The sequence below is a fragment of the Ursus arctos genome, unplaced genomic scaffold (assembly GCF_023065955.2).
Source record: "Ursus arctos isolate Adak ecotype North America unplaced genomic scaffold, UrsArc2.0 scaffold_22, whole genome shotgun sequence".
In the NCBI taxonomy this organism is placed as follows: Eukaryota; Metazoa; Chordata; class Mammalia; order Carnivora; family Ursidae; genus Ursus; species Ursus arctos.
In genome coordinates, this window is record NW_026622897.1 from 38,096,153 (window position 1) to 38,122,360 (window position 26,208).

The 26,208-nt window shown below is 34.1% G+C and overlaps 1 protein-coding gene across 1 annotated transcript in view; it reads left to right on the forward strand.

The window, feature by feature from the left end:
* CNTN5 (contactin 5) overlaps positions 1-26,208 on the forward strand; it is a 1,310,719-nt gene that overhangs the window by 928,023 nt on the left and 356,488 nt on the right. Inside the window, exon 9 of the mRNA XM_026505289.3 lies at positions 22,670-22,772. Coding sequence (XP_026361074.3) covers positions 22,670-22,772 — 103 coding nt within the window. The remainder of the gene's footprint in view (positions 1-22,669; positions 22,773-26,208) is intronic.

The following is a 26,208-nucleotide window of genomic DNA, read 5'->3' on the forward strand; positions in this document are numbered from 1 at the left end:
AAGAAAGAACAAACAAATTGGTCCATGGTCCTTTTCCCATCTTGGAAGTTGGTGAGTACAGTAGAGAGAAGAATAATTGAAGAACTCACTTGAGAAAGTGAGTAGGAATAGATTCAGAATGCTTGCAGAAAAATTGGCCTTTGTTAGAAAATTCATCAGTTGTCATCAGTGGGAAGAAAAGGAAAAATACTGTAGATGCAGATAACCTACTATTTGGTGGTGGGAAATCTGATGACATTTTTTATTGAAGGTTAATTAATATACAGTGTTATATTAGTTTCAGGTTGTAATATGATTCAAGAATTCTATGCATTTCTCAGTATTCATCAAAATAAGTGTACTCAATGTTTACCTATTTCACCCATTCCTACAAGAACTTTTTTTTTTTAATGAGCTACAAGCAAACTCATCAGCTGAGAAATTATGTGTGAACAGCAGGTTTATTTTTAAGGCAAGAATTGTGTCAATAAGGAAATTATACACAGCTCCATTAATTTACTACTCAATAATTCAGATCCTATGAACAATGGAAGGATAAAAAATGGCATGTCCTTGAAGATTGTGGTAGGCTGAATAATGACCCCCAATTCTAATTCCTAGAAACTTTAAATGTCACTTTTATGGTAAAGGGACTTTGCAGATGTGACTAAATTAAGGATCTTGATATGGAGACATTACCCTTGATTAGCCTGGATTACTCTAGCTGATTAGTATCAGCCCTAAATGTAGTCACCAATGTCCTGGTAAGAGGAAGACAGAGGGAGATTTGAACACAGAAGAGGTAAATACAAGGTGATGATGGAAGCAGAGATTAGAGTGATGTACTTTGAAGATGGGGGAAGGGCCAGGAGCTATGCAAGGAATGTAGCTCTAGAACCTGGAAAAGGCAAGGAAATGGATTTTTCTCTAGAGCCTCCAGAGGGAAGGTCGTCCTGCCTTCAAGGGAGGCCACCTTGATTTAGGCCAACTGAAATTTTAATCTTCAGATTTTAAACTTCTGACCTCCAGAATTTAAGAGAATAGATGTGTTAACTTTAATCTACCAAGTATTTTGTTACAACAATCATGCTTCCATGATACAAAGACCAAACAGAAATCTAGAGAAAAGTATTTTTACTTGCCTGTGGATATTTGTGGTTACTGAAGCAGTGGGTGAGAGCTGGCTTATTCCTGTTTGTAAGAGTTGATTGTGTACCTCTCTTCACTTCTTGGTGGCTTGATATTTTTGTTTAGAATTTTCAATTTATGGGTTGTTCCTAGGGGACTTGGAAAGCTTGTAACAAGAACACTCCTACTCAAGTATATTTACGTATGTGAAGGAAGCTGAATAATATGAAGGCTTTATGTCAAATTCTGAAGGAATATAGAAACTTATTAGACTTTTATTAATCTTTTATTTATTTTCTATTTGTCTCTCTAGAAAGCTTATCATCTTGATAAGATACAAATGAAATAAAAACATCAAGAAATCATTGGATAATTTCTGAACAAAATGGATATTTGGTTTGCTCAGATGTCCTTGACAATCAGTCATTGCATACAATTCAATTTCTCCTCAAGCAGACTTACAAAAACAATTTGAACTTTTTCTATAAAAATAAGAATTTTTATCAAGAAAAACAATGTTCATCATTTCATTAACTCTCAATATGTCTTAGAAACTTTGAAAAAATATTTAATAAGTACTTACAAATAATAAGATAAAATTGTTAAATATGTATATAACTTAGGCTTTTTACTTATTTCCTTGTTATTATAATTCAGGAAGTAAGATCCCAAAGGATGTAAACATTTGATAACTAGCGTAGTAACAGTGAATATATCATTCTTAATATAAGAAAGGAAGATGAACTTGTAGTTATTTTTTGTAAGAATGGAAGATGTATGTTCTCCTAATCTGACTTCCTTTTCTATTGTCAGACTATTCTACACTGTCTCCATTGCTACACTATCTTTATTTAATAACCTGAAATCTGGCATTGAGTCTCACTACACCACTCAATGTGTTTTCTCAAAATTGATCATCTATCTGTTAATCAAATATATCAGTGTTTTCTCAGCTTTCATCATTCTTGACCTCTTTGTGGTTTATGTTTAAACCTGAATTTTTTTTTTTACTTACCTAGCAGTAGACTATCCCAAAGAGTTTCATCTGCACCTTTGGCTGTCTCTTCTCAATCACTAAATCAACCACTCCCCTTAATTCTCTGTCTACCTGTGTCCATTCACCCATTTGTCTGCCTTGTTTACACTTGGCATTGTTTTAGAAAAGATTTAAGGAACATTAATCTTGTAAATATAGATATTCCTCCAGGATTCTACTCCTGAGCCCCACCTGTATTTCTATCTTTTTTTCTTTAATGAGCACTTCTATTTCTCTGTTTCCAATTTAGAATCTTCCCACGAACTAATTTCTCCAGCTGTGTTGTAAGATCACCTTTCTTCTAGAAATCTAATATAAATATATCTGATCAATTAAAATCCTCCAAACCTCATGACCACATAAATAAGTTCCATGGGTTTGGCAAGCTCTATGAATCCTACATCGAGTTATGTTATTCTCATCTATCTCCTTCTTTAGACTTCTAATTATAACACTCTTTACTTCTTGCATAGATCAATGGCTTTCAACCAACTTTTTCTACAATTCACGTAAGGTGAATAGTATTTCTATCCCAAACTCACTTTCAAAAGGATTGCCACAGTCTAGACTATATAAGAAAAAAGAGGCTGCAGGTGCAATGCCAGTAAACTAGCTGTTATACCACCTCTGTTATCATCAATCAAAAAAAGCTTACAGGAAGCAAGCTCATCAGAGTAGCATCATTTCGGAGATGTAAACTAGAATCTATTTTGATTAGTTTTGTTCTAAGTAAATCAGTTAGAAAGTCGGGTTTGATATACTACCTATATTATCCTTGGACAGAGGCTTAACCTGTCTGCACTTCAGTTTATTCTTCCGAACATGGGATAGCATGGATACTTGTCTTGTGGGATTATTGTGAGGACTAGTGCCTTAATATGTGTAAAGCAATTAGAAAAGTGCCTATTACATAGTAAGCTTAGTAAAAGTTAGTTATTGACACAGTATTTATCAAAAAATACCCACTGTACTTCATTAATGCGTGGGTCATTGCAGATAGGAACTAGTTTCCTAGTTCCATTACTGTAGTGTTTGTTGCTGCTCCTGTTCTTGACTGTGTAAATTCAAATTCCTCTGTGTAGAATTTATGTTTCAATAGAGTTTTTTTGTAGGGGAGGGAGTAGCAGTGGGAGAAATGTTTTATTTTATCACTTGCCTTCAATCATTCTTCATTTAAAATCTACTCCAGAATTTTCTGACTCCACCCCTTTTGTTTGTGTTCTCTGTTCTTGAGAAGCCCTCTTAACTCAACTCTGTCTGCAAGTATTTGACTTATCTAACCTCATACAGCTAATTAGTTACAATAAACAGGAATAGAATCTACTATATAATAAGGATAGTTTGAACTTTATTCTAAAAGTATGTCCTTATGTTTGTCCATATTGAAAATCATCTGCCACTTTCATAATAACCACCCACACAACCTTAAGATATCTTCATGGAAATTGTATTTGTCAGCTTGCTATTTCACTTTTCTAATTGCTTTGCATGTAGTGATGCATTTAATCTTCACAATAACCCTATGAGACAAGTATCCATGCCATCCCCATTACCTGAAAGTTTAGAGATTTTGTTATCCCCATATTAAGATACTTCCCATATTAAGATATTCTACAAAATAATCAACAAATGCCAGTTCCAACTCAACTCCTGAGGACTTCCATTTCACCAACATATTGCTTCCAATACCTAAGGTATTTCAGTAGCCATGACAAAACATTATTCCTCTACATTATTTATTTTATTTTATTTTTTTAAAGATTTTATTTATTTATTTGACAGAGATAGAGACAGCCAGCGAGAGAGGGAACACAAGCAGGGGGAGTGGGAGAGGAAGAAGCAGGCTCATAGCGGAGGAGCCTGATGTGGGGCTCGATCCCGCAACGCCGGGATCACGCCCTGAGCCGAAGGCAGCCGCTCAACCGCTGTGCCACCCAGGCGCCCCTCCTCTACATTATTTAATTCACTATTATTATTTAATTCATTATTTAAGTCAGACAGAGAAAAACAAATGTCATACAATTTCACTTATATCTGGAATCTAAAAAATAAAACAAGCATATAAAACAAACAGAAACAGATTCATAAATACAGAGAACAAACTGATAGTTGCCAGAGAGGAAGATAGGCAAAATAGGTGAGGGAATTAAGAGGTACAAACTCCTGATTATATAATAAATGCATCACAAGGATGAAAAGTACAGTATAAAAAATATAGTTAATAATATTGTTATAACTTTTGTGGCAGATAGTAACTACATTTATCATGATGAGCATTTTATAAAGTATATAATCGTTGAATCATTATGTTGTAAAGCTGAAACTAATATAAATTGTATGACAAGTATAGTTCAATTAAAAATAAAAAAATAACATTTAATAATAAAGTTTCTCAAAACCTTTTGGAAATCTATAAACTTGCATCTAATAAGCCAAAGTTTAGTAGTGTAATCCTCAAACACTGGCATGGGAATAGTCCTGGGTGTTTATAAAAAACTGAAATATTGAGCACACCCAAGATCTATCCAATCAGAATTTCTGAAGTAGTCCTAGAAATCAGTATTTTTATCTCCAGAAATGTATAATGAAAAAATTACCAGTAAACACTTCTTTGTTGAGACACACGAGTGTTTCTGCTTTCCTCCCTTCCCAGATGATTCCAGCAGCCCTCGCCCAACTGGAAGTGCTAGGAAGAATTAAATCCAAATGATCTTTCTCCCTGAACTGGAAGAGCACTGCTTCCAGGTCCAGTGAGTCGGCAGGCCCTCCCCAAACCACATCAGCTAGCAGACTGTGCACTGTCTTTAAGAATGTTTACCAGCCTCTAAAGGCAGATCCATCAGGAAACTTCCATAAATAAATAAATAAATAAATAAATAAATAAATAAATAAATAAAAGTCCTAGACATACTCTTTCCCTGGCAGTTCTCAGAATAACCGGAGTTGTCAAATGCACCACTTGGACTCTACTAGTGGAGTCATTTTAGGTATTCCTTCAGAGAGGATTGGAAAAAAGAAATAATTTAATATCTGTGTACAAGTTGTCCTGGCCCTAAAAATCCCAGGAATCTGCATTTTCCATAGCACTTCCCAAATATTTCATATTCTATACAACTGGGAACCTCTGCCCACTACACTAAATCATTACTTGCCAAGTGGTTTTTTTTTTTCTTAATATTACATACCTCTTCATATTTTTAAAGTTCTTTTTTATACCAGACAGGATTTCCAAACAAAAGTTGGATGAAAGAACATACAGGATCATGTTGGGAGAATTCTGCTAAAAATTTGGATTCCTGGGTTTTCCTTTAGATTTTCTGATTTAGTAGGCCAGAAGTGAAGATTAAAGATATTTATTTTTGACTACATTACTAGGAATTTTTATGTTCAATCAGCTTATGGAATGTCCCATTTTATTCTATCTCAATAAGCAACTGTGACTTTAAAGTGATCATCAAACAGTCACAGTATTTCTTCAATCGGTTGATTACCTCTAGAATATTTTTAAATGTATTTAATTCTCAGTTTTAAATAACCTTTAAGGTAATTATTGAAATTTAGATTAATATGCTGGTTTTGGAGGTATGTCCTCATAACTGAGCTGCCATAGGTGCCATGGGTCTTTTCATTTTATTTAGACAGTCTTTCTTTTATTAAAAAGATGCCCATTTTCCTATGTTGATAGTTTTCCTCATTTTGTCTTGCACTCTTATTCTTAATATGATCTACCTGATTTTTCTCTGACTGTTCAATAAAGAATAATAAAATAACCTTAAGTTTCTTTATAAATCATTTTAAATTATTTCTTTCCATTTTTTCCTCCTGAAATAATTCTAACATTTTGTCTCATTTGTCTAAAATTGAGTAACGTTATGGTAGATATTTTAAGGTTTCTTTTATCCTGCAAGGATATTTAATATATATCCTTATTTATACCCTTCTTTAGTGAATTATATTTTTATTTTGTGATCACTTTTATTATCCAGTGCTAAAAATCACATCCAGGATATTGAAGGTTCTAAAACTACTTCTGGAAAGCAATTTGTAATATTTAGAAGTGTTTCTTTCACAGTTCACCACCATGAGATATTTTGTAAATTTATTGTAAAATAATAAGACTGATTTTTTTTTAAACAAATGTACTGAAACTCATATACTCGTTGTGTTCTTCATAGTAGACATATTGGGAGGCAATTTACTTTTACCAATATAATCTCACCATTATTCAAAAGATTTTATAACTCAGTGATTCCTCTTACTATTTTATAACCCCTGTATTTCAGTGTTGTGTAGGGAAGATAGCAGCTGCATAAGTGGAAATCTTGATAATGCTTAACGTTTTTCCTGTGCACTAAGCAACCTGTGCTGAAAGCTTTTCATACATTTTCCTATTCAGTCCTCACAACGAAATAGCACTTTGAGCTTATCTTTCTTTCACAGTTAAAGAATCTGCCATTTGCACATCTATCGGGTCCTCTTACATTTGTTTGTGTGACTCTAAAAAGTATATAAATGTTATACTTTATAGCTCAGTTGCCAGCAGGTTAAGGGACTCGCTCAAGGTCCGAGTTGATCGGACATGTGGAATCAGACCTCCAACTCACAGTGTGCTTTCCATTGTATCATTATGCCTCATTATGACATCATTGCCAAATTGGGAGCTTGGGTTACTTTATCAATATTACCTAAATCAAATTTAGAGGGTGTTTTAGAGATGATCCTCAGTATGAATAGCATGTGAGGTTTTTTTTTCTTCTCAATCATCAAGAAAGAGAATTCATCAAATTTATTAAATTAGAGTATAATGAGTAACCCATATAAGTAAAATTGGGGTTATGCTGATCTTTGGGAATGACACAATTCATCTATAGAAAATGTAAGGTTGCCCACTATATAGTGTGTTAATTATCTGCCAAAATATCTGTCAAGAGAATACATAGCCTAATTTTCTTAATAATTAGCAGGTTACTTAATATTACAGCACATTTTTTCTTTAAATGTAGGTTTTCTTTTAAAATGTCAGAGTACTAAAAAAATTAATTATGAAGAAAAGAAAAAGAAGAATATGCCAAATTCAGCACCTTAAAGAATATTTCTGTCACTCACTGGTTTAATGAATAAATCAAAGCTAACATAAAGAACTGTTTTGCTGTCATCCTGATATCCCAAAGATCAAATACATGTAGTACAAATCTTATAGACAGCCAACTCAGAAATGATTCCTATGTATGAACAGCTGTCCTACCACAAGTTAGTCATTGCCACAGACCCTTCTGACTTTGTCTTTATTTAAACAAAAGATGTATCCCCAAGAAGCTTTTAGAGAATTTGAAATTCAGAAGTGAGTGAAAGCAGAGAACAAGTTTTAAAAAGAAGAAACAATGGGAACAATTTAGAGACTCTAACCACAGAAATGGACTCTCAGGCAGATCTGGCTAAATGCGATAGACCTACTATCTCCAACCTATTCTTCCCGCTATGGCATGATACTTAAATCACTCAGGCTCAAATTCCACCAACTAAATAGTCATTTAGATAAATAAGCACTATGCTTTAAAAAATAAAATTCCACAGAGAGGATTGGAGATCAGTAATTTCTACTTCAGAACATATACAAGTTAAATCATATCTTTTTACTTTTAACATCTTACTGAGACAATATCCCAGAGACAAAGGAGTGTACAGGTTATAAGGGAAGAGACTTGGATAAGACTGTAAAGAATAATAGAAAGGGATTTAGTATCACTGTTTAAAATGTATAAATATATATATACATGGGGTCAAGCAGAGAACTTTTGAGGAAGGCTTAATTATTTTGTAATCCCAGAACTGCCTCTTTTTAATTATATGACCCACCCTTTCAAACCTCAGTTTCTTGATTCACATAACAGGGATTATAACTGCCTTGAGGTTATTGTAAAGATTAGAATAATTAAGCATATAAAGAATCTGGCATAGTTCACAGGTTTTTTTGTTGTTGTTTTGGGGTTTTTTTTTGGTGGTTTTTTTGTTTGTTTTTAGTTTTGGTTCTAGGGATTCAAGATAAATGACACACCGTTTGATCCTCAAAGAACTCATCATTTAATAGGGAATATAGACAAGGTGATAGTTCTGTTAAGTAACATCACAATGTGTGAAGAGTAAAATAAAGAGGTATCGTAAGTCAGAGGGCAACAAAGGCAGAAATTAACTCCACAGGATCATCAGGAGCCTTTGCAGAGCAGATTTGACATTTGAGTGCAGTGTTGAGAAAGAAAAGGAGTGTGTCAATTGTCCCAATTCTGGGCTGGCATTGTAGACAGAGGGAAAAAGAATACAATTCATTCATTGTATAGCATTGTGGAGAAGTGCATGGACTCTGGGACCAGACTTCCTGAATTCAAATTCTGCCTGTAGCATTTAATAGCCATGACTTTGGACAATTTTTTAAAGATTTTTTTATGAAAATTTTTTATTATGTTATGTTAATCACCATACAGTATATCCCAAGTTTTTGATATAAAGTTCCATGATTCATTACTTGCATATAACACCCAGTGCACCATGCAATACATGCCCTCCTTAATTTTATTTATTTATTTAACAGAGAGAGAGAGCACAAGCAGGGGGAGCAGCAAATAGAAAGAGAGGGACAATCAGGCTTCCTGCTGAGCAGGGAGCCCAACAGGTGGCTTGATACCAGGACCCTGGGATCATGACCTGAGCTAAAGGCAGACCCTTAACTGACTGAGCCACCCAGGTGTGTCCCAGACAATTTTTAACCTTTCTAATTTAGTTTCCTTAGAGGTACAGTGAGGAGATTACTAGACCAATTCAAAAGGTTGTAAGAATTACAACTGACATATCTAAAGGACTTGGAAAGGTACCTGGTATATAGTAAACTCCATAGGATTGAGTTTAGATTTTAATTCATCTTTACAAGTTTAGAAATCCTATAAAAAGATGAGAGAAATAAGGGGAAGAGTGGATTATAAACTACAAAAATTATTCACAAATCCAATTACCAGCAATATAAACAAATCATAATACAACTAGAAATAAGAAACAAGACTTTACAGATCATATTTTCATCTATCATTAAATTGCTTATTTCCCCAAACCATGATTTCACTAAACCAATTTAAGCCTGTGGAACAAGCAGATTTGTTGAGCTGGAATAAGGCACTATGTAATTTATTTTTTAAATGTCTATCAATAGATGAATGGATAAAGAAGATGTGATATAGATCTATATAGTTATAGATCTATATCAATATGCAGAAATATTATTCAGCCATAAAAAAGAACGAAATCTTGTGATTTGCAACAATATGGGTAGAGCTAGAGAGTATAATGCTAAGCAAAATAAGTCAGTCAGAAAAAGATAAATACCATATGATCTCATTTATATGTGGAATTTAAGAAACAAAACAAATGGTGTGCCTGAGTGGCTCAGTCAGTTAAGTATCTGACTCTTGGTTTCGGCTCAGGTCATGATCTTATGGGTCATGAGGTCAAGCCCTGCATCCCCACATTGGGCTCTGCTTTCAGCAGGGAGTTAGTTTGAAGATTATCTCCCTCTGCCCCTCCTCCCACTTGTGTTTGCTCTCTCTCTGTCAAATACATAAATAAATCTTTAAAAAAAAGAAAAGAAAAGAATCAAAACAAATGAGCGAAGGAAAAGAAAAAGGAGAAAGAGACACAAACCAAAAAAAAGATCCTTAGCTATAGAGAACAAACTGATGGTTACAGAGGGGAGGTGGGTGATGATATGGGTGAAATAACTGATGGGGATTAAAAAGTACATTTATCATGATGAAAAATAAAATAAAATAAAAATATCAACATTAAAAAAAAACGGATTTCCAAAGGCTTTTCAATGTTGAAAATTCAACATTTGTATAGCTAGCATGTTTGTAGTGCACACTCACTATAAGTATAGCTCTGTTTCTAGTTCTCTTCAGGCAGTATTTACTCACACCCAAGCAGAACTAGGACAATTTGCAAAGGAGGGCACCTTTTCTGTTATGAATTCTTCTTGACTCGCTTCTTTTTCAAAAAAAGGAAAAGTATATCTTTTACAGTCTGTTAAATACCAGTTCTTAGTTGCTGTTGCTTTTTAACGTAAATATATTCAATAATTCTATTTATTGTGGGGCCAAATTCTTTTTATCCTTTATTTTGGCTTAATACTGGATAGTATGTTCAACAAATAAAAATAAGGAAACGTAATAATATAGTCCTGTTAGTCTATATCGCCGAGTCAGATTCTTTTGTGAGAGGAAAGACATGAAAACTCAAATACATTGTGGTTTATTCATCCTAATTAACAAGCTTAAGATAGAAGCTCCATTTCATCCGTATTAATGGCCTACGATAAATCTTTTTAATGATCAAGAATAAATGGTACTACTATATATTAACGGGTTAATCCTTTTTAAAATATTATATCTTTTTGTTATATACACATGTATATATCTTCATAGAATAAAACTGGTAAATTCGTTTTTTCTCCCCAAGTGATATTAAAATCTGAAATTACCTATGACGATTTAGAGGAAATTATGGAAGACTTATGATGTTTTCCGAGTCCTGAATAATTTGGAGCAGATTTTTCAAGTTTTACATGCCAAAATAAGGATTTGAATTTTATCAATAAGGCAATTGGAAATCACTATTTTTTTTGAGACAGGAAAATAAATTATGATAATACTACTTTACAAAGATTAAGCGGAAGTCATGTACAGAATGTATTGCATAGGAAAGACAGCAGAATCAGGGCCAAGTATACCAGAGATTGAAGTTAAATGTTTGAATTAAATTATGTCTGTGGAAAGAAATCATAGGAGACATAGGTACAAGAAATACTAGAAAGATCATGAGGAAATTCCTGGTTTGCTCCTGAAACACTCTCAAACTTCAAATGAGGAGTAAAGAAAATGTTTGTAAGAACTAATCCAAGATAGTAAATAAAAATTTTAATAGGAAAATATGATCAAATAGTCAATGGGAGAAACTATAGACCATGGAACCCAGGCTCACCCAAAGCGTGACACATAGACAGAAGTTAATTAATTTATGTATTGGCACTGCAGGTACAAAAAAAACAAACTTCATATCCTCGTTGTTAGAAAACACAATGCAGTGAGGAATATAGAGAAGTAAACATCATTAAAATGCAATGAGATATGCACTAAAATAATGGTGTGAACTGTGCATTGTGAAAACAAAGAATAGAGTAAAATTAATACTTCTAAAGGGGAGATGAAATTTGAGTATAATTTTAAAACCTGAATATTAGTTTATCAAATAGAGGAAAAGGTTAAATGAATTACAGAGAAAGGCAAACGCATGTGGTTGTAAAGTGGCATGGTTACTTTAAGAAGTGGAGAAAAGTATTGTGTGGCTACAGAGTGAGATGTGTGAGAAGAGTCACTGAAGATAAGACTAACCAGAGAAGAAAGATCAAACTAGGAAGATTGTTGAATGCAATGTCAGAGGGTTCAGATTTTATTTTAAATCACACCTGAGTAAGCAGAGTCTTTGAAGCAGGGAATTAGCATTAAATATATGTATTTTTGTTATTTTTGTTGTTTGTTGTTCTTGCCTTCAGACCAATAACTCTTGTAGTAGTAGTAGGAAGGACAGACGAACAAATTCAAATGTTGATCTGGAATCTTGAATGGTTTTTGGAAAAAAGAAGGGATTGACAGGATATTACAGCTCTATTCTATTGAGTAATGAAAGACAAATGAATATTATGGAAAAATGCAGGTTACTTTTTGATGAGCAGATAGAATGAGGAGTTAAAACAGTTGTACAAAAAGATAACTTTGCGTATAATGACGTAGGAGTTCGGAGGCAAAGTCATAAAGACATCAGAAAGACAGACTAAAGAAGAATTAGGAGTATGGTTAGGTAAGATAGGAGAGTTCAAATTTGACAATGATAGTTTCAACCAATAAGATAATTGGAATAGCTATTTATAATACAGCATATAACATAATTAGTATCAAAAGAAATAAGACACCATGGCAATCCAGAAGTAGAGGACAAAATTTCTTGCTGGGGAAATTACAGAAATTTGTTATTTACTGAGAGGGGGCATGTTTTGTGTGCTTTCTCTCTTTCTTCTCTTCCTCCTTCTCTTCCTCTCTCTCTTCTTTCTTGTCTTTCTCCTCCCCTTCCTCTCACTTTTTCTTCCTCTCCCCCTTCCCCTTCTTCCTGTTCTTCTTGGTCATTGTCACCATAACTGTCATCTTCTGAGATGGAATGTGAAGTTTATTGATAACTAAGCTTTAGCGTGCATGGGATGATATTAAGGTATTTTTAATCAGGACAAACAGCATTTGGAAGGCTCATAACCAATTAAGAATAAAGTATATTTTGCAAATAGCAGGGTGCCTCGGGGCTCAGTCAGTTGAACATCTGTCTTCAGCTCAGGTCATGATTTCAGAGACCTGGGATAAAGACCTGCTTCTGACTCCCTGCTCAGCAGGGAGTCTGCTTCTCCTTTCCCTCTCCATCTGTCTCTGCGTGTGCATGCATGTGCTCTCTCTCACAAATAAATAAATAAATAAAATCTTTGGAAAAAAAGAAAATAGCAAGCATTTCTGTTATATAGAATAATGAATGCATGACGGGGAAGAGAGAGAGGTAAATTTGAAAAGATAACTTAGGACTAGAACATTGAAGTCTATGAGTGGGAAATTAAATGAAAACATCAGTAAAGAGAAAGGATCCGTGGCATGCTTGCAGCAGTCACAATCAACTCTACTGCAATAATGTTTAATCCTCCTAGTTCAGTCTTCCTCATTTATAGATGTTACTCTGTCTGGGTAACATCCACATTTAAAGCAGTGATCCATTCAATGTCCTGAACTCTCTGTTTCTTAACCTCCTTGCCTCCCTTGAACTTGCATTCCATCTTACCTCAGCCACCCATTACGGAGGTCATAAGCCTAAATTTTCCTACTACCAATGATTCTGCCTTCATCAAAATCTCAATTTTTAGCAACAGCTCTCTGCCCAGAGCCTCTTTTCTGTTTGTTTAGCGCTTCCCACACAAACAATCCTTCAACTATAGGCTCTGTAATCCTTTGATCAATCCACTATATATTTCTGTCCATAACACCCTCATGTCCTCACGTACCTTTCCTTTCTATTTTAGATGACATAGTCACTTATTATAAACATTTTTCTCTATACACTCTCCATTCTATATCCCCCCAATCTCTCCATTATATTCCACTCACTTGGCATATCTCTAACTTCAACTGCAGCCTTTACCCCATTCACTTTATGGTTGCAAATGTGAAACTGACTGTGGATATAAAAAGATACATAACTTTGAATACAGATTTTGCCTGAAATTAATACTTATGTATTTTTCAAACAACAAATATAGCATCCTACTTGTATCTGTATCCATTCATGCTACTTTACCTCTTGTTACAACTAATGAGCTGTTCTTGGCAGTTCTGTGTACTGGATCCCATACATTCTTACCTAATTCAAGGAGTTTCTGAAGTTACCCCCTCTCTCCTGTAAGGATCATTTGTTTCCTTCCTCCAAACTGAATCATTCTCATCAGCAAACATATTACAATACTTACTATCTTAAAAACAATTTTTCTTGGTTCAACAGCCCTCCTCCAGCTCCCATCTTATTTTCTCTACTCTCCTTTATAGCAAAACTTCTTCCAAGGGTTGTCTAAACTTTATCTTGAATATCTTCTATTTTCTCTTACATATAAATCTATGAGGCCTTAATGACAACCAGCCATGCCACCAAGTATATCCACATTGCCAAAGATAATGAACTGGATGAAAGGGAATTCAAACTGAAGTAATGGCAACCAGAATGGAAAAAAGAAATGGATAGGAAACATGTTATAGAAACTAAATTAATAGAACCTGGTAATTGATTATGGAGAAATGGAGAGACTTTATCACTTAATTCATTCACAAAATATTTTTATTCTCATATGACCATATCACAATAATTTTAAAAAATACAGATTTTATTAGTCCAGATTAGAAAATTACCTTCAATTTTCTTCAAAATGGAAAGAAAATAAACATTGCAATACATAAAAATAAAATATTCCTGGGGCACCTGAGTGGCCAGTCGGTTAAGCCTCTGACTCTTGGTTTTGGCTCAGGTCCTGTCAGGTTCTGTGCTCAGTGTGGAGTCTGGTTGAGATTCTTTTTCCTTCCCCCCCTGCTCTTATCCCTGCTCATGCACTTGCTCTCTCTCTTTCAAATAAATAAGTAAATAAATAAAATCTTAAAAAATAAAATATATTTAAAAAATTCTCAGTTCTTATGTCACTTATCACACATTTTCTACATAATTAATGGGAACTAGATATATATAGATATATATCTTTATATATATAAAGAGAGAGAGTGATACAGACAAACAAAGAAACAGAGATTAACCTGTTTGGGTGGGGAGCAGCAGGGGGTAGAGGGTCAAGAAAGATCCGCTACTTGAAATAGAACTTACCTGTCTACAAAACTGGAAATGACTAAATGAATTGTGCTTTGCAAACAGTAGGAACTTTTCCTGGGGAGCAACATAGAATAATGAGGGGAAATTGGTTTTGGAATTAACATAGTCCTAGATTTGAAGCCCTTACTTGTTATTTAATAACTCACTGATGTTGAACAAATTATTTAACCTTTCAAATACTCACTTTTCTCTTAATTAAAATGAGATACTCATAGCTACCTTGTTGCATTTGTAAGATTTAAATGACAATTTAGTTACATATACTTACAGCACCATGCTTATAGCAAGTGTTCAAAATATTTATTCTCTCTTTACATCTAGACTCTTTAATGCACATAAAGCCCCATGATGAAGCTGTGATAATTGACATTCCCCCTCTGGAAATATGTATCTTTTGAACCATATCATTCATAAAGTCTTTGAAATCAGTAAGAGTTTATAAAATAAAATATGTGGTGAATGTTTACAGAGCAAATCAGGGCCTAGTATGTTTAGTATCTCAAATCTGAGTGCTAACAGCAGGAATGCTGGTATTTTCAATAACAAGACTGAAGTGAGAAAACAATCTGTGCAGATTAAAATGTAAAAATAAACTCTAAACAATAGTTAAAGCAACTCATTTGTCACATTTTCTCCGAGAGTTATGCAACCAGGCAGTTGATCAAATGAGCTAGCAGAACTAATTCCTCCAGGATATTTTAAGTCCCATAATTTCTTGGTGATTGCTGTATGAGTAAATAGACATCTACGGGTAAGAAACTTTCCTGGAAGGAACAATTTCTCTGAAGAATGTTAAAAATCTAGAACTAAAAGGTAATGTTGGTTTCTAGATAGTTGCAAGGTACAGAAATTCCCTCCAGTGAGCTTATATAAGAGATTTGTGTTTTCAAGAAATACATGACATGATAAGAGAAAAGTTATTTTAAAAATCCAAGATTAGGGTCTGTAATATGGCCTGACTTCAAAGGGATTGAGACTGGAAGTTCGTTGAATCCAAATAGCCCTAGGAATCTTAGTTAACAAGAGTGTATGGCTATTTCTTCATATCTTTCCCAAGGCTTGTCTTACCTTCTGATTTGAATAGATCCTCCTTACCTTCCAGATGGTGTGTGTGTCAAAACTGTTTCCTCATAATTTAGCCTTACCTTTATCTTATTTGTATCTTACTGAATTTAGTTTCTTATAGAAAAGACTGTGGATATAGCAATTTATGATTAATGTGCTGAATGCAGTGAAGAAAGTCCACCACATTTCTGAGACATTTTACTTTATCTTTTTAATGGAAAAATATATTCTGATAGATATAAATATTTGAATGAATCATACAGAAATTATAGCTTCTACTTAAAGCACAATGAAAAAGAACCAACTCTGATTAGGGTGGGAGATTCCCATAGAATTATTTAGAGAACTTCGAAGCATTTAATTATTGAATTAGATATTAATACATCATTTGGAATCACTATAGTTTTATTTTTATTTAGTTTCCCTCCAAGTCTAGCATAGTAGTTTGCCCATTATTACTGGAACCAGTCAAACCAGCTTTCAGAGAAGGGTCCTTGGCTACAGCAATGAGGACCCTCGTTCATTCAAAAGCTAATCCATTGTTACACTTCAGGTTTTGGTGGCATCTCATAAAAATCAAATTACCAAAATTTTTAGCAGATACCAATTTCTTTTTCATATTTGAAAGGCCCACATATAGACAGACACAGAGACACACATACAGACACACACACATACAATGCACAAAGTCAAAGAAAACTAGTAAGAAAATCACCCATAAGAGTTTTAAATTATAGACTTGTTACAGAACTATATATACTTTTGGTTATGTAAATATATTTACAGAAAATTTTCTGTAATTTTATTTGTGAATAGAAATTTATAAAAAAGCAAACATAATTAAAGTCCTAAAAATGGAAACTTTTTTTTAAAAAAGAAGAAAACTTTTTTTAACATACTTCTCAAAGTGAATATTCAACGCTTTGTTAAATTTTTCAAATTTGTTCTATCTATCCTATTGTTTTAATGCTGGAGAGCTTATAGTTTTGTTCAGAAAAAAATATATATAGCTGCTTTCTTTAGACTTTACTTATATAAGTTATTTTTCCAAGTTATTGATGTACATAGGCTGAGCCTTCAGATTATGTTGGAGAGAGATGCATATATTTCTCTAAATCACAGTGTCAAGAACAGAAGAAGAAAATACATCTTAAAATTCAGTAATCAGAGGAAAGCAATTACAATTTAAGGCAGCTCCTTGATCAATTTTTTCTTTATGCTTGGGAAAGGGAAAAAAATCTATTAGTTTCTCTGATTTTCAGAATAGATATAATAGTGATGAAAACATCTTCTAATAATAAACCCCTCTAGTTCTTCTCAATCACCTTAGAAAAATACTATTCATAATGGTATATTTATTTGAAGATAACACAAGTTATTTATCTCCTGTTGTCAGGAGATCAGTCAATCCCCTTATTTACATAACAATGACTCATCTTGAGAAACTATGATTCAGGTTAATATACACTTTTTGAAGTGAGAAAACAAAACATTGTCTATCTATCTAGGCTTGTGAAATTGGTTTTCTTCTTCTTTTTTTAATCAGGGACTCATTTTATTTTTATTATTTTTTTCATAATAATATTTTTATTATATTATGTTATTCACCATACAGTACATCCCTGGTTTTTGATGTAAAGTTCCATGATTCATTAGTTGCGTATAATACCCAGTGCAGCACGCAATAAGTGCCCTCCTTACTACCCATCACCAGCCTATCCCATTCCCCCACCCCCTCCCCTCTGAAGCCCTCAGTTTGTTTCTCAGAGTCCATAGTCTCTCATGCTTCATTCCCCCTTCTGATTACCCCCCTTTCTTCTTCCCTTTCTTCCTTTACCGATCTTCCTAGTTCTTATGTTCCATAGATGAGAGAAACCATATGATAATTGTCTTTCTCTGCTTGACTTATTTCACTTAGGATTATCTCCTCCAGTGCCATCCATGTTGCAGCAAATGTTGAGAACTCGTTCTTTTTGATGGCTGAGTAATATTCCATTGTATATATGGACCACAACTTCTTAATCCAGTCATCTGTTGAAGGGCATCTCGGCTCCTTCCATGATTTAGCTATTGTGGACACTGCTGCTCATTTTAGAATTGAAAAGAAGGCGTCTGGATCCTCTTCTAAATGATTAACATTTCCAAAGATTATAACTTGTAATTTATTTGAATACAGTAAATAAAGAAGAATATATTAATGTGCAACATTTAAATGTCTTAACAGTCCATAGTATTAATATTCTCATTGTACATGAGAAAATGGATCCGGAGAGGTTCTGTGATTGCCTCAGTGTTTCAGTAGAGCCAGGGCTAGAGATGGGATTTTCATCACTTACCTACAGATCATAAGTTGATATCCAATATGTCCCAAAAAGATGAGTTTAGTGATTTGTCTCACACATAGCACTATGTTAATGAGCATAGGGTGAACTATTTAGTCATTTCCTTTCTTCCTTCTTTCATCTTTGTCATTATCATTGTTGTTGTTATCATTATTATTACTATTTATTGTTGTTGTTATTTATTTGGGCTTTCATCTCCTTACCACGGGGCTTACATAGCACAATAACTATATATTTATATTCAGATTGCTAAAGACAGTAAAAAATAATTATAAAGGAGACATCTATTGAAACTCAAGTACTATTAAAATATAGACTCTGTAGACCCACCTTCAAAGACTATTTAACACTAGCCTCATAGGTGAACCCTGCAGACTGAAATTTTTGTAAGTTTTTCAGATTTTTTGGATGTCATTGGCTCTCTATTCTGCAATGCACTTGGAGAAACACTGCTTTAAATTATACTACTCAGGGAAAAACACCCTAACTCTTTGTAAGTAATTAGAATAAATTTTAAAAAATCAACAACCATGAAGACGTAGAAGGAGAGTAACGTTCTATCAGCTGGAAGACTTCTGTTTATTAGGAATTAGGATAATTTGGGGTCGTCGTCTGTTGGCATGCAATTCCAACAGGATAGCCTACCATCCAAGAAAAGATAGGTGTGGGGAAAGAGATGATGACACAGTGCAGCGTCCTCTGGGAGACAAAAAGAAATAAATGAAACAAAACAAAATGAAACAAAATAAAATAAAAATAAAGGAACTACCTTGACTAAAGAGATAAGCCTCATCTTTTGATATTTAACTATGTGCCTTATAGGACTTTTTCTCTTTCCTTTCATCATCAAACCCTACCCAATAAAAGAAATTACAAGCTAAGCCACATACAACTTGAAATATTAAAAATTGCAGCTGAAATAAACCAAGTACCTATGGCAGACAGTCAATGATTGATGTAGTAGATGTGGTATGCCTGGTCTGTTACACTCTGTGATTAAAATTCCTCAACAGACTGACATCAAAAAAATAGCTATTAAGGACCTGAGGTCAGAAAATTCTTATTTTTGCTCCATTTCCACTAACAATGTTCTATAAGACCTTGGGCCAGTTACCTCACCTCTTTGACTTTTAACTCTCTCATCTTAAAAAAAAAAAAGAGTGTGAATTGTATTCACTAAGGTGGACTTCAGTTCTAACATAATCATCCCATGAAATATAAAGCAAAATTTAATTGCTGAATGTATTCAATTGTTAAAGAAGACATATCTAAAAAGCTTTCTCATCTGTCCTTATATGATCACCATTACAGCAAAATTAGAATCAGTTATTTCTTACAGTGCAGATCAAGTTAGATAGTATAATTTGAACCTTCTTACTCAAACCTTTTAATTTTATTTTTAATATCTAGTTGAAATATTAGCAAACTTTTTGGGCCCTGGAGTGAGGCGTAACAATGTCTTTGGCCATATGGGAATCATTTGAGAAACACCAGAAGGCCTTACATGGACAAAATCACTTCCCAAATACTCCCAGGAATGCCTATCCTTTGAGTCATTCTTAAGGATGAAAGCTGTAAAAGAATTTCAGAGGCAGATCCAGATATTGAAGGGCCTGAGATGTTGTACAATTACAGGACCCTCTTATTTATTTATTTTTTAATTTTTTTACAGGACCCTCTTTAAAAACATAATACAAAAGTATTAGTATAAAAGTGGATTCTAAAGGGAATTTTTACTTATGATAAGAGAAGAAATCAAAACAGATTATGGCAGCTTTGGAAATTCAGGTTCCTTTTTTCTGAGAACTTTTTAAACAGTTTACTAAAAATAATTATATAGAAATATTCTCTAAATTCAGCCTCAAATTCACTGCCCTCCTATAACATTTTACTGTGCTCAATGACTTCTAGCACTCACAGACCCATGCAAGTAGGGTATTAAGTTTAATAAGCATCATGATAAATCATGTATTACTAAATCATCAGATTAACAAGCAGACGTGGAGCAAAAATACTAAGAATCATGTTAAGGATGGATAGGGAGATTGCAAGCTAAATTCAGGGACTGCTTCAGGTGGACCAGTCAAAGGTAGACACTGAACAGGATGCATGGGAGTCCTCGTATGGGAGGCATACAAGTAAGGGAGCTTTGAAGATAAACTTCTCATCATTGAATACACTCAGCCAGGTATCACTAGGTCAAATCCTGCTACTCAGGAAAGACATAGGAAAAAAAGAAGATGTGAGGAAATAAAAGAAGTTGGAAAGTATGGAGGAGGATATAAAAGAAGTAAAAGAGGAAAACTGTATTGAGGAACAGAGAAGTGCTTAAACGTTTGCTTTGATACAGGACTAATCACTGAATTCACTTGCTACACATCAGGCTTTTGGTGCTCAGTGAACATTGGACTAGAAAACAATTAAGAAATCTGCTTGTTAGAGTGAGACATTATGCTAATGGTAATTCTCTTCTGTTCCCTCTGATTATAGATTAGAAGAATGAGATACAGCAGTCACTGACCTATCTGAGATGGAACAGTCTAAGTCACTAGCCCAATCTCTTTGGTGCAAATATCAGTGATATTTTGTCTATGATTGTTTTGTAAAAAACTAGCACACAAAAAAAGCAGAGATAATCTTCCTGTCCTCAGTGAACTTAAACACTTTCCATCTAAAGTTGGCCATATTCATTCTTCAAGGCCCATATCAAATTAATGATAGATAGATGATAGATAGATGATAGATAGATAGATGATAGATGATAGATAGATAGATAGATAGATAGATAGATAGATAGATGATAGATAGATAGACAGATGATAGATGATAGATGATAGATAGATAAATGATAGATAGATATAGATAAATAGATTAGATAGATAGATGATAGATAGATGATAGATAATAAATTAACATATTGAGGTTTTCTTTGCCAAAGGTAAACTTTTCTCCCTTTGCACATCCAGTGCATCTTGCCTTTATATCTTATGTCATAATTTTTTTCTCTCCTCTCCTTTCTCATCTCACGCACATACACAAAGGGATTACACACAGAGCTACCTTCACAAGCACATGGACCTATATGTGTACATATGCACATAAACACAGACATCCCCAAATACACACAAGCTGCTCAGAGAAACATCCATGCTAAATTACAGCTGTGTTTTCTGTGGTACTTTACACAGGGATCTCTTAAAATTTAGGGGAGGAAATTAGCTCCTGCCTAGCTAGTGTGGGAACTAAGACTGGAATTCACCAGGCCTCAGCTAGGTCTTTTGATAGGTGAAAGCCCTATCAAATCTCAAACCTCAACTGCCACCTCTAAATGATGACACTAAGTGTCTATCATCTGTCCAGAACTCATTTAGAACTTCATTCTCTCATTGTGTTATCTGGTCAGATTCTTTCTTCTGATTATCTGATAGGTATCAAACTCAGTACTCCTAAAATGAAAGTCATCAGCTTTTCTACTGTAGCTGTGTTCTTTCCTTTTCATTCACATCACGCAGCCCCTGAAGCTGGAAACCTTAATGTCATTATTGAACAGGATCACACGCTTGTCCCCAGCAACCCCCCATTGTGTGCCAATCTCAATTCTTTCTTGTTTTTTGTTTGTTTGTTTTTTCATCTAGTGCCTTTTTTTTTTTACCACCATAATTCAAGCCGGGCTTTTATTCTTTCTACCTTGCATTATTGAAATAAAGTAATTGATTTACTGATCTTTGCTCCAGTTTCAGTATATACATCTCACCAAAATACCAGTTCCTTATTCGAAACCTCAGTAGTCCAAGTTATTTACAGATTAATGTCTATATGTCTTACTCAGATAATCAAGGCCCTCTATTTTTTTGTACTCCATTTATATTTCCAAATTTGCTCAGTATCATTTCCCTTCACATACCTACATGCCAGAAAAGCTGATATTCTTACTTCTGATAGTTTCAGCTCATTTTGTCTTTATTCTTACAGTTTCAGTTGTTTTTCCTCCCATCATTTTTCTACTTATTTTCTACTACCTAACAATTCCTGTAAGTGCCTCAAATGTACATAATACTACAGGGATATCTTGTTCATGGCACTCATCACTTCCTATCTTTGTTTACAATTATTTTTAATTCCATACTTGAGTATATCCATACTGAGTGCTTGAGAGCACAGTCCATGGCTGATTTATTTTTATAACTCCCATAATGCCAGCAAAATACTTGAATATTATAGATATTCAATAAATGTATGTTGACTAATGAATAAGTATTCATTTATATGACAATGATAAAGAAAGTTTTTACTTATTTAGAAAAAAAACCAATTACTTACCATGGGAAATGCTCATATTTGTTTCTCCTGGAATATAATCAGTAACTAAACTAGCAGTGTTGACTAACATTTTCAATGATTATTATTTAAAATGGTATTGAACATATATGCAATCCAATCTTTAAAGAAAAACTGGAGTTTCAGATTGAGTCAAATTATACTTCTTATTTCAATGCATCAAAAATTTAACAGTCATCAAACACATTAACAACAAAGCCACAGTGCTTTTCAATGTAACATTTCCAGAATTGGAAGGAAATTGTGACATTCATTTTATGCCTAAGGAATGTTCTTTATTTCTCAGGTGTGATGGGAGAATATGAGCCGAAAATTGAGGTCCATTTTCCTTTCATGGTTACAGCTGCTAAGGGAACAACTGTTAAGATGGAATGCTTTGCACTTGGCAAGTAAGTACATATTCTTCCATAATTAGACACAATTGCTTATTAAAATGTGAGACATATCTTATTTTTGGATCACTTACTTTCCTAGATTTCATTTCCCCAGAAGCTTCTTGGTAGCTATTCATTAAGGGGGGGGGGAGCAAATGGGAACTGATGAAGTAACCAATTTTAATGATCTTTCTAGTGATTTCTATGAACAATAATGTATGTAGTTTTGCTATTTTAACATAAAGGAAACTTCTTTAAATAACAGAAGAACTTTACATCTCTTTGCCTGCATGTCTTAAATTTCCAATGTCATTCTTAAATTTTATTCAGCAATGATATAAATAAAAAGCAGATAAAAAGATAAGGTGCTACCTGCTCCTCTTGTCAAGGGTATAGATTCTGATAAGATATAATGAGACAACAGCATAAGAATCATAATGATGATAGTTGCAGTGAACCAATTGATTACTTTAGTATCCCCTGAAAGAATGCTAACATGATAGCACCAGCTGTCAATAAGTACAACATGTAATAATTCCCCAAATCAGAAAGATGATTTATATCACATATAATGACTGGTATACTTAATGATTCTATTTCTGAGGGTTTAAATCCTATGATATAAATCACTTGTCAATTATGTTTATGAGTACTAAGCATAGATGCAGAAGTGAGATTTTGATTATATTTGATTAGAGTATTATGATTTATTTTAAACACGGTGTTGTTTCGGATTTTTTTAGGGTGATAAGACCTCAGGGTCCTTTCTAGACTCTATAATTACAATTTGCATAAATGCATTTCTATCAGAGTTACTAATCATTTAACTTCAGTTGTGGCAAGCTAGCTCCCACAACCTAGCTATAAAGCACTTGAAGATAAAACATGCTATATAAATGTGCTTAAAGTAGGTTTAGCCTACGGGTGAGGAAAATATTAGTAAATATGAAAAATTCAGTTAGTAAGAAGAGGTTGAGGGCATAAACATAGTTAAACACCATGATTTCTTCTTTTAATTTCAAAACGGATTGAAATAACATACATGTGCGATTCTATTTAAATCTAAGTAGAAGTGGGATTCCTGGGTAGAGCAGTCAGTCAAGTATCCAACTCTTGGTTTCTGCTCAGTCATGATCTTAGGATGGTGATATGGAGTCCTGCATTGGTCTCCACACTCAGCATGGAGTCTGCTTGAGATTCTCTCTCCCTCTGCCCCTACTGCTCATGCTGTCTCTCTGTATAATAGACTAAAACAAAATAAGTTGTCAGGTGGTCCATTTTTAAGTAAAATATGTCTATAAGTAGAAATATATTTCAAGAACTTAAAATTCATCTAGGAGGTATTTGGGCTGATATCTGAGGAAGTCTTCCAAACCCAAAGATATTGGTTAAATGCACATGATTAAATAATACCTTAAAAGTCTTGTTTTTCACCATTTGCCCATATTGTGATGTCAAATATACCTGAAAATGTCCTGAGTAATCATTTCAATTCCGATAAATACAAAAATAATATGTTTGGTTGATGCCAAAGGTTTTCGTATATCCAGCAGTTAAATAATTCTTAAATGCCAGAATTTGCACTAACGGAAGGTCATATTGTAAGAAAAATTACAGAAATGGATTTATAGAGAAAAAACAATATGGTATATTTCCACAGGCAAGCTTATTTAATAAATTTAAGCTTATTTAATAAGTTAGATGTGTTTGCTTTTGGAATTCTTGAAATGTGTTTAGTAAATTGATCCTTAAAGTCCCTTTCATATAGGTGGAATCCAACAGTCAAATTATGTTATTTTAGTACTTTATTTTCTTCAACTTTTCCACTCCTTTGTTACTCCTTCTCCTCCTCTCCCCCCAACATAAGTTAAAAAAAAAAAAGGGACACAACCTGTCAAGAAAGTCTCTGTTGTTCATTTGATATCCTTTTTATGAAGTGTCATAATTATGAAAAAAAATGGGGCACCTGGGTGGCTCAGTTGGTTAAGCCCCTGCTCAGGTCATGATCTTGGGGTCCTGGGATCCAGCCCTGCATCAGGCGGCTGCTCAGTGGGGAGTCTGCTTCTCCCTCTCAGTTTGCCCCTCCCTCTGCTCATGTTCTCCTTCTGGATCACTCTCTCAAATAAATAAATAAAATCTTTTTAAAAAGAGAGAAAGAGAGAAAAGAAAAAGAAAATATGCTATGAAGAGATCTACCTCTACCTAAAGATTCACATACCACTGATGAAAGCAAACAAAATTAAAAAAATAACATCTATATATGTGTTAATTCCTTTAGAGTACATTATTACGTGGAATAGATCCTTATTGCTTATCAACATAATCACAGCAATTTCAAATTAATATCTGAGCATCTGCTTAGCTCCCACAGCTCACCTGAGCTGCTTCCCACTTTAACAAGGACATGATTTTCTGGTGGACCTTTGCCTGTCCACAAACAAGTTGAAGATCAATGAGCAAGTTCAAGAGAATCAAGAAAAGAAACTGAGGCATTTGTAGATAGAAGTCATTCCCACTCTTAAACCATAATGAAGAAGGAGGAGGAGATGGTGTCACCAGAACCAGGGACAGCTGAAGATATAGAGTAGGCTGGGGCCCCCCAAAACAACTATAGTGACTGTAGCCATGGTGAAATGCATTAAAAGCGCACAGCTGAGGAAAGGATCAAGAAATTCATACCCCGATTTATTTTTCCCCATGCCTTCTGAGCTCCACTGGTGGCTGGTTCTCTTGGCTAATGACAAACAAAAGCCAGCTTATAAGCCCAGAGGACGCTAATAGCAGCATTCAAAGCAAGGCAGAGAGTCTGAGGGAAGAGGAAGGTGACAGGCAAGGGAGGCAAAAAGAATAACCAGTAAGTCCCCATCAAGTTTTAAATCCCATGAGGGCAAGAATCATGACTACATTCTTCACTTATTCCTAGTGCTTACCACAGTGCCTGGCATATAGCAGCACTCAGGAAATATTTGTTGAAGGAATGAATAAACTCAGAAAGATTGTGTCTATGTAACCCAATTCAACTGTTTATTAGTAACACATAATAAATAATAAATAGCTTTTTATGCATAAAGCCTTTTGACTAATTCCTATTCTCCTAAACAAATCCACCTACATTGTCCACACCTCTACCTCTTGCCCTCTCATCTTTTTCCATTTATGTCCACATTTACACCTATGTTTTTGTCCCCATCTTTTCTTGTTATTCTTACCTCACTCCATCAGTATCTCTCTCTTAGACCTACAAGTTCTCCTTCTCAGTTTTTTATTCTCAAATCTTATTATCATGTCCAAGTCATACTTCCTACTTAACAAGATGATCTGAAAAATCTTCCCTTTATCTATTGATTCTTAGGAAGGGTTTGGTTGTATCCTTTGAGGGATAGAGTGAGGTTAAGAATGAGGAAGATTTATCAAAGAAGTGAATCTGAAAAAGCATATGACATTCTTGAAA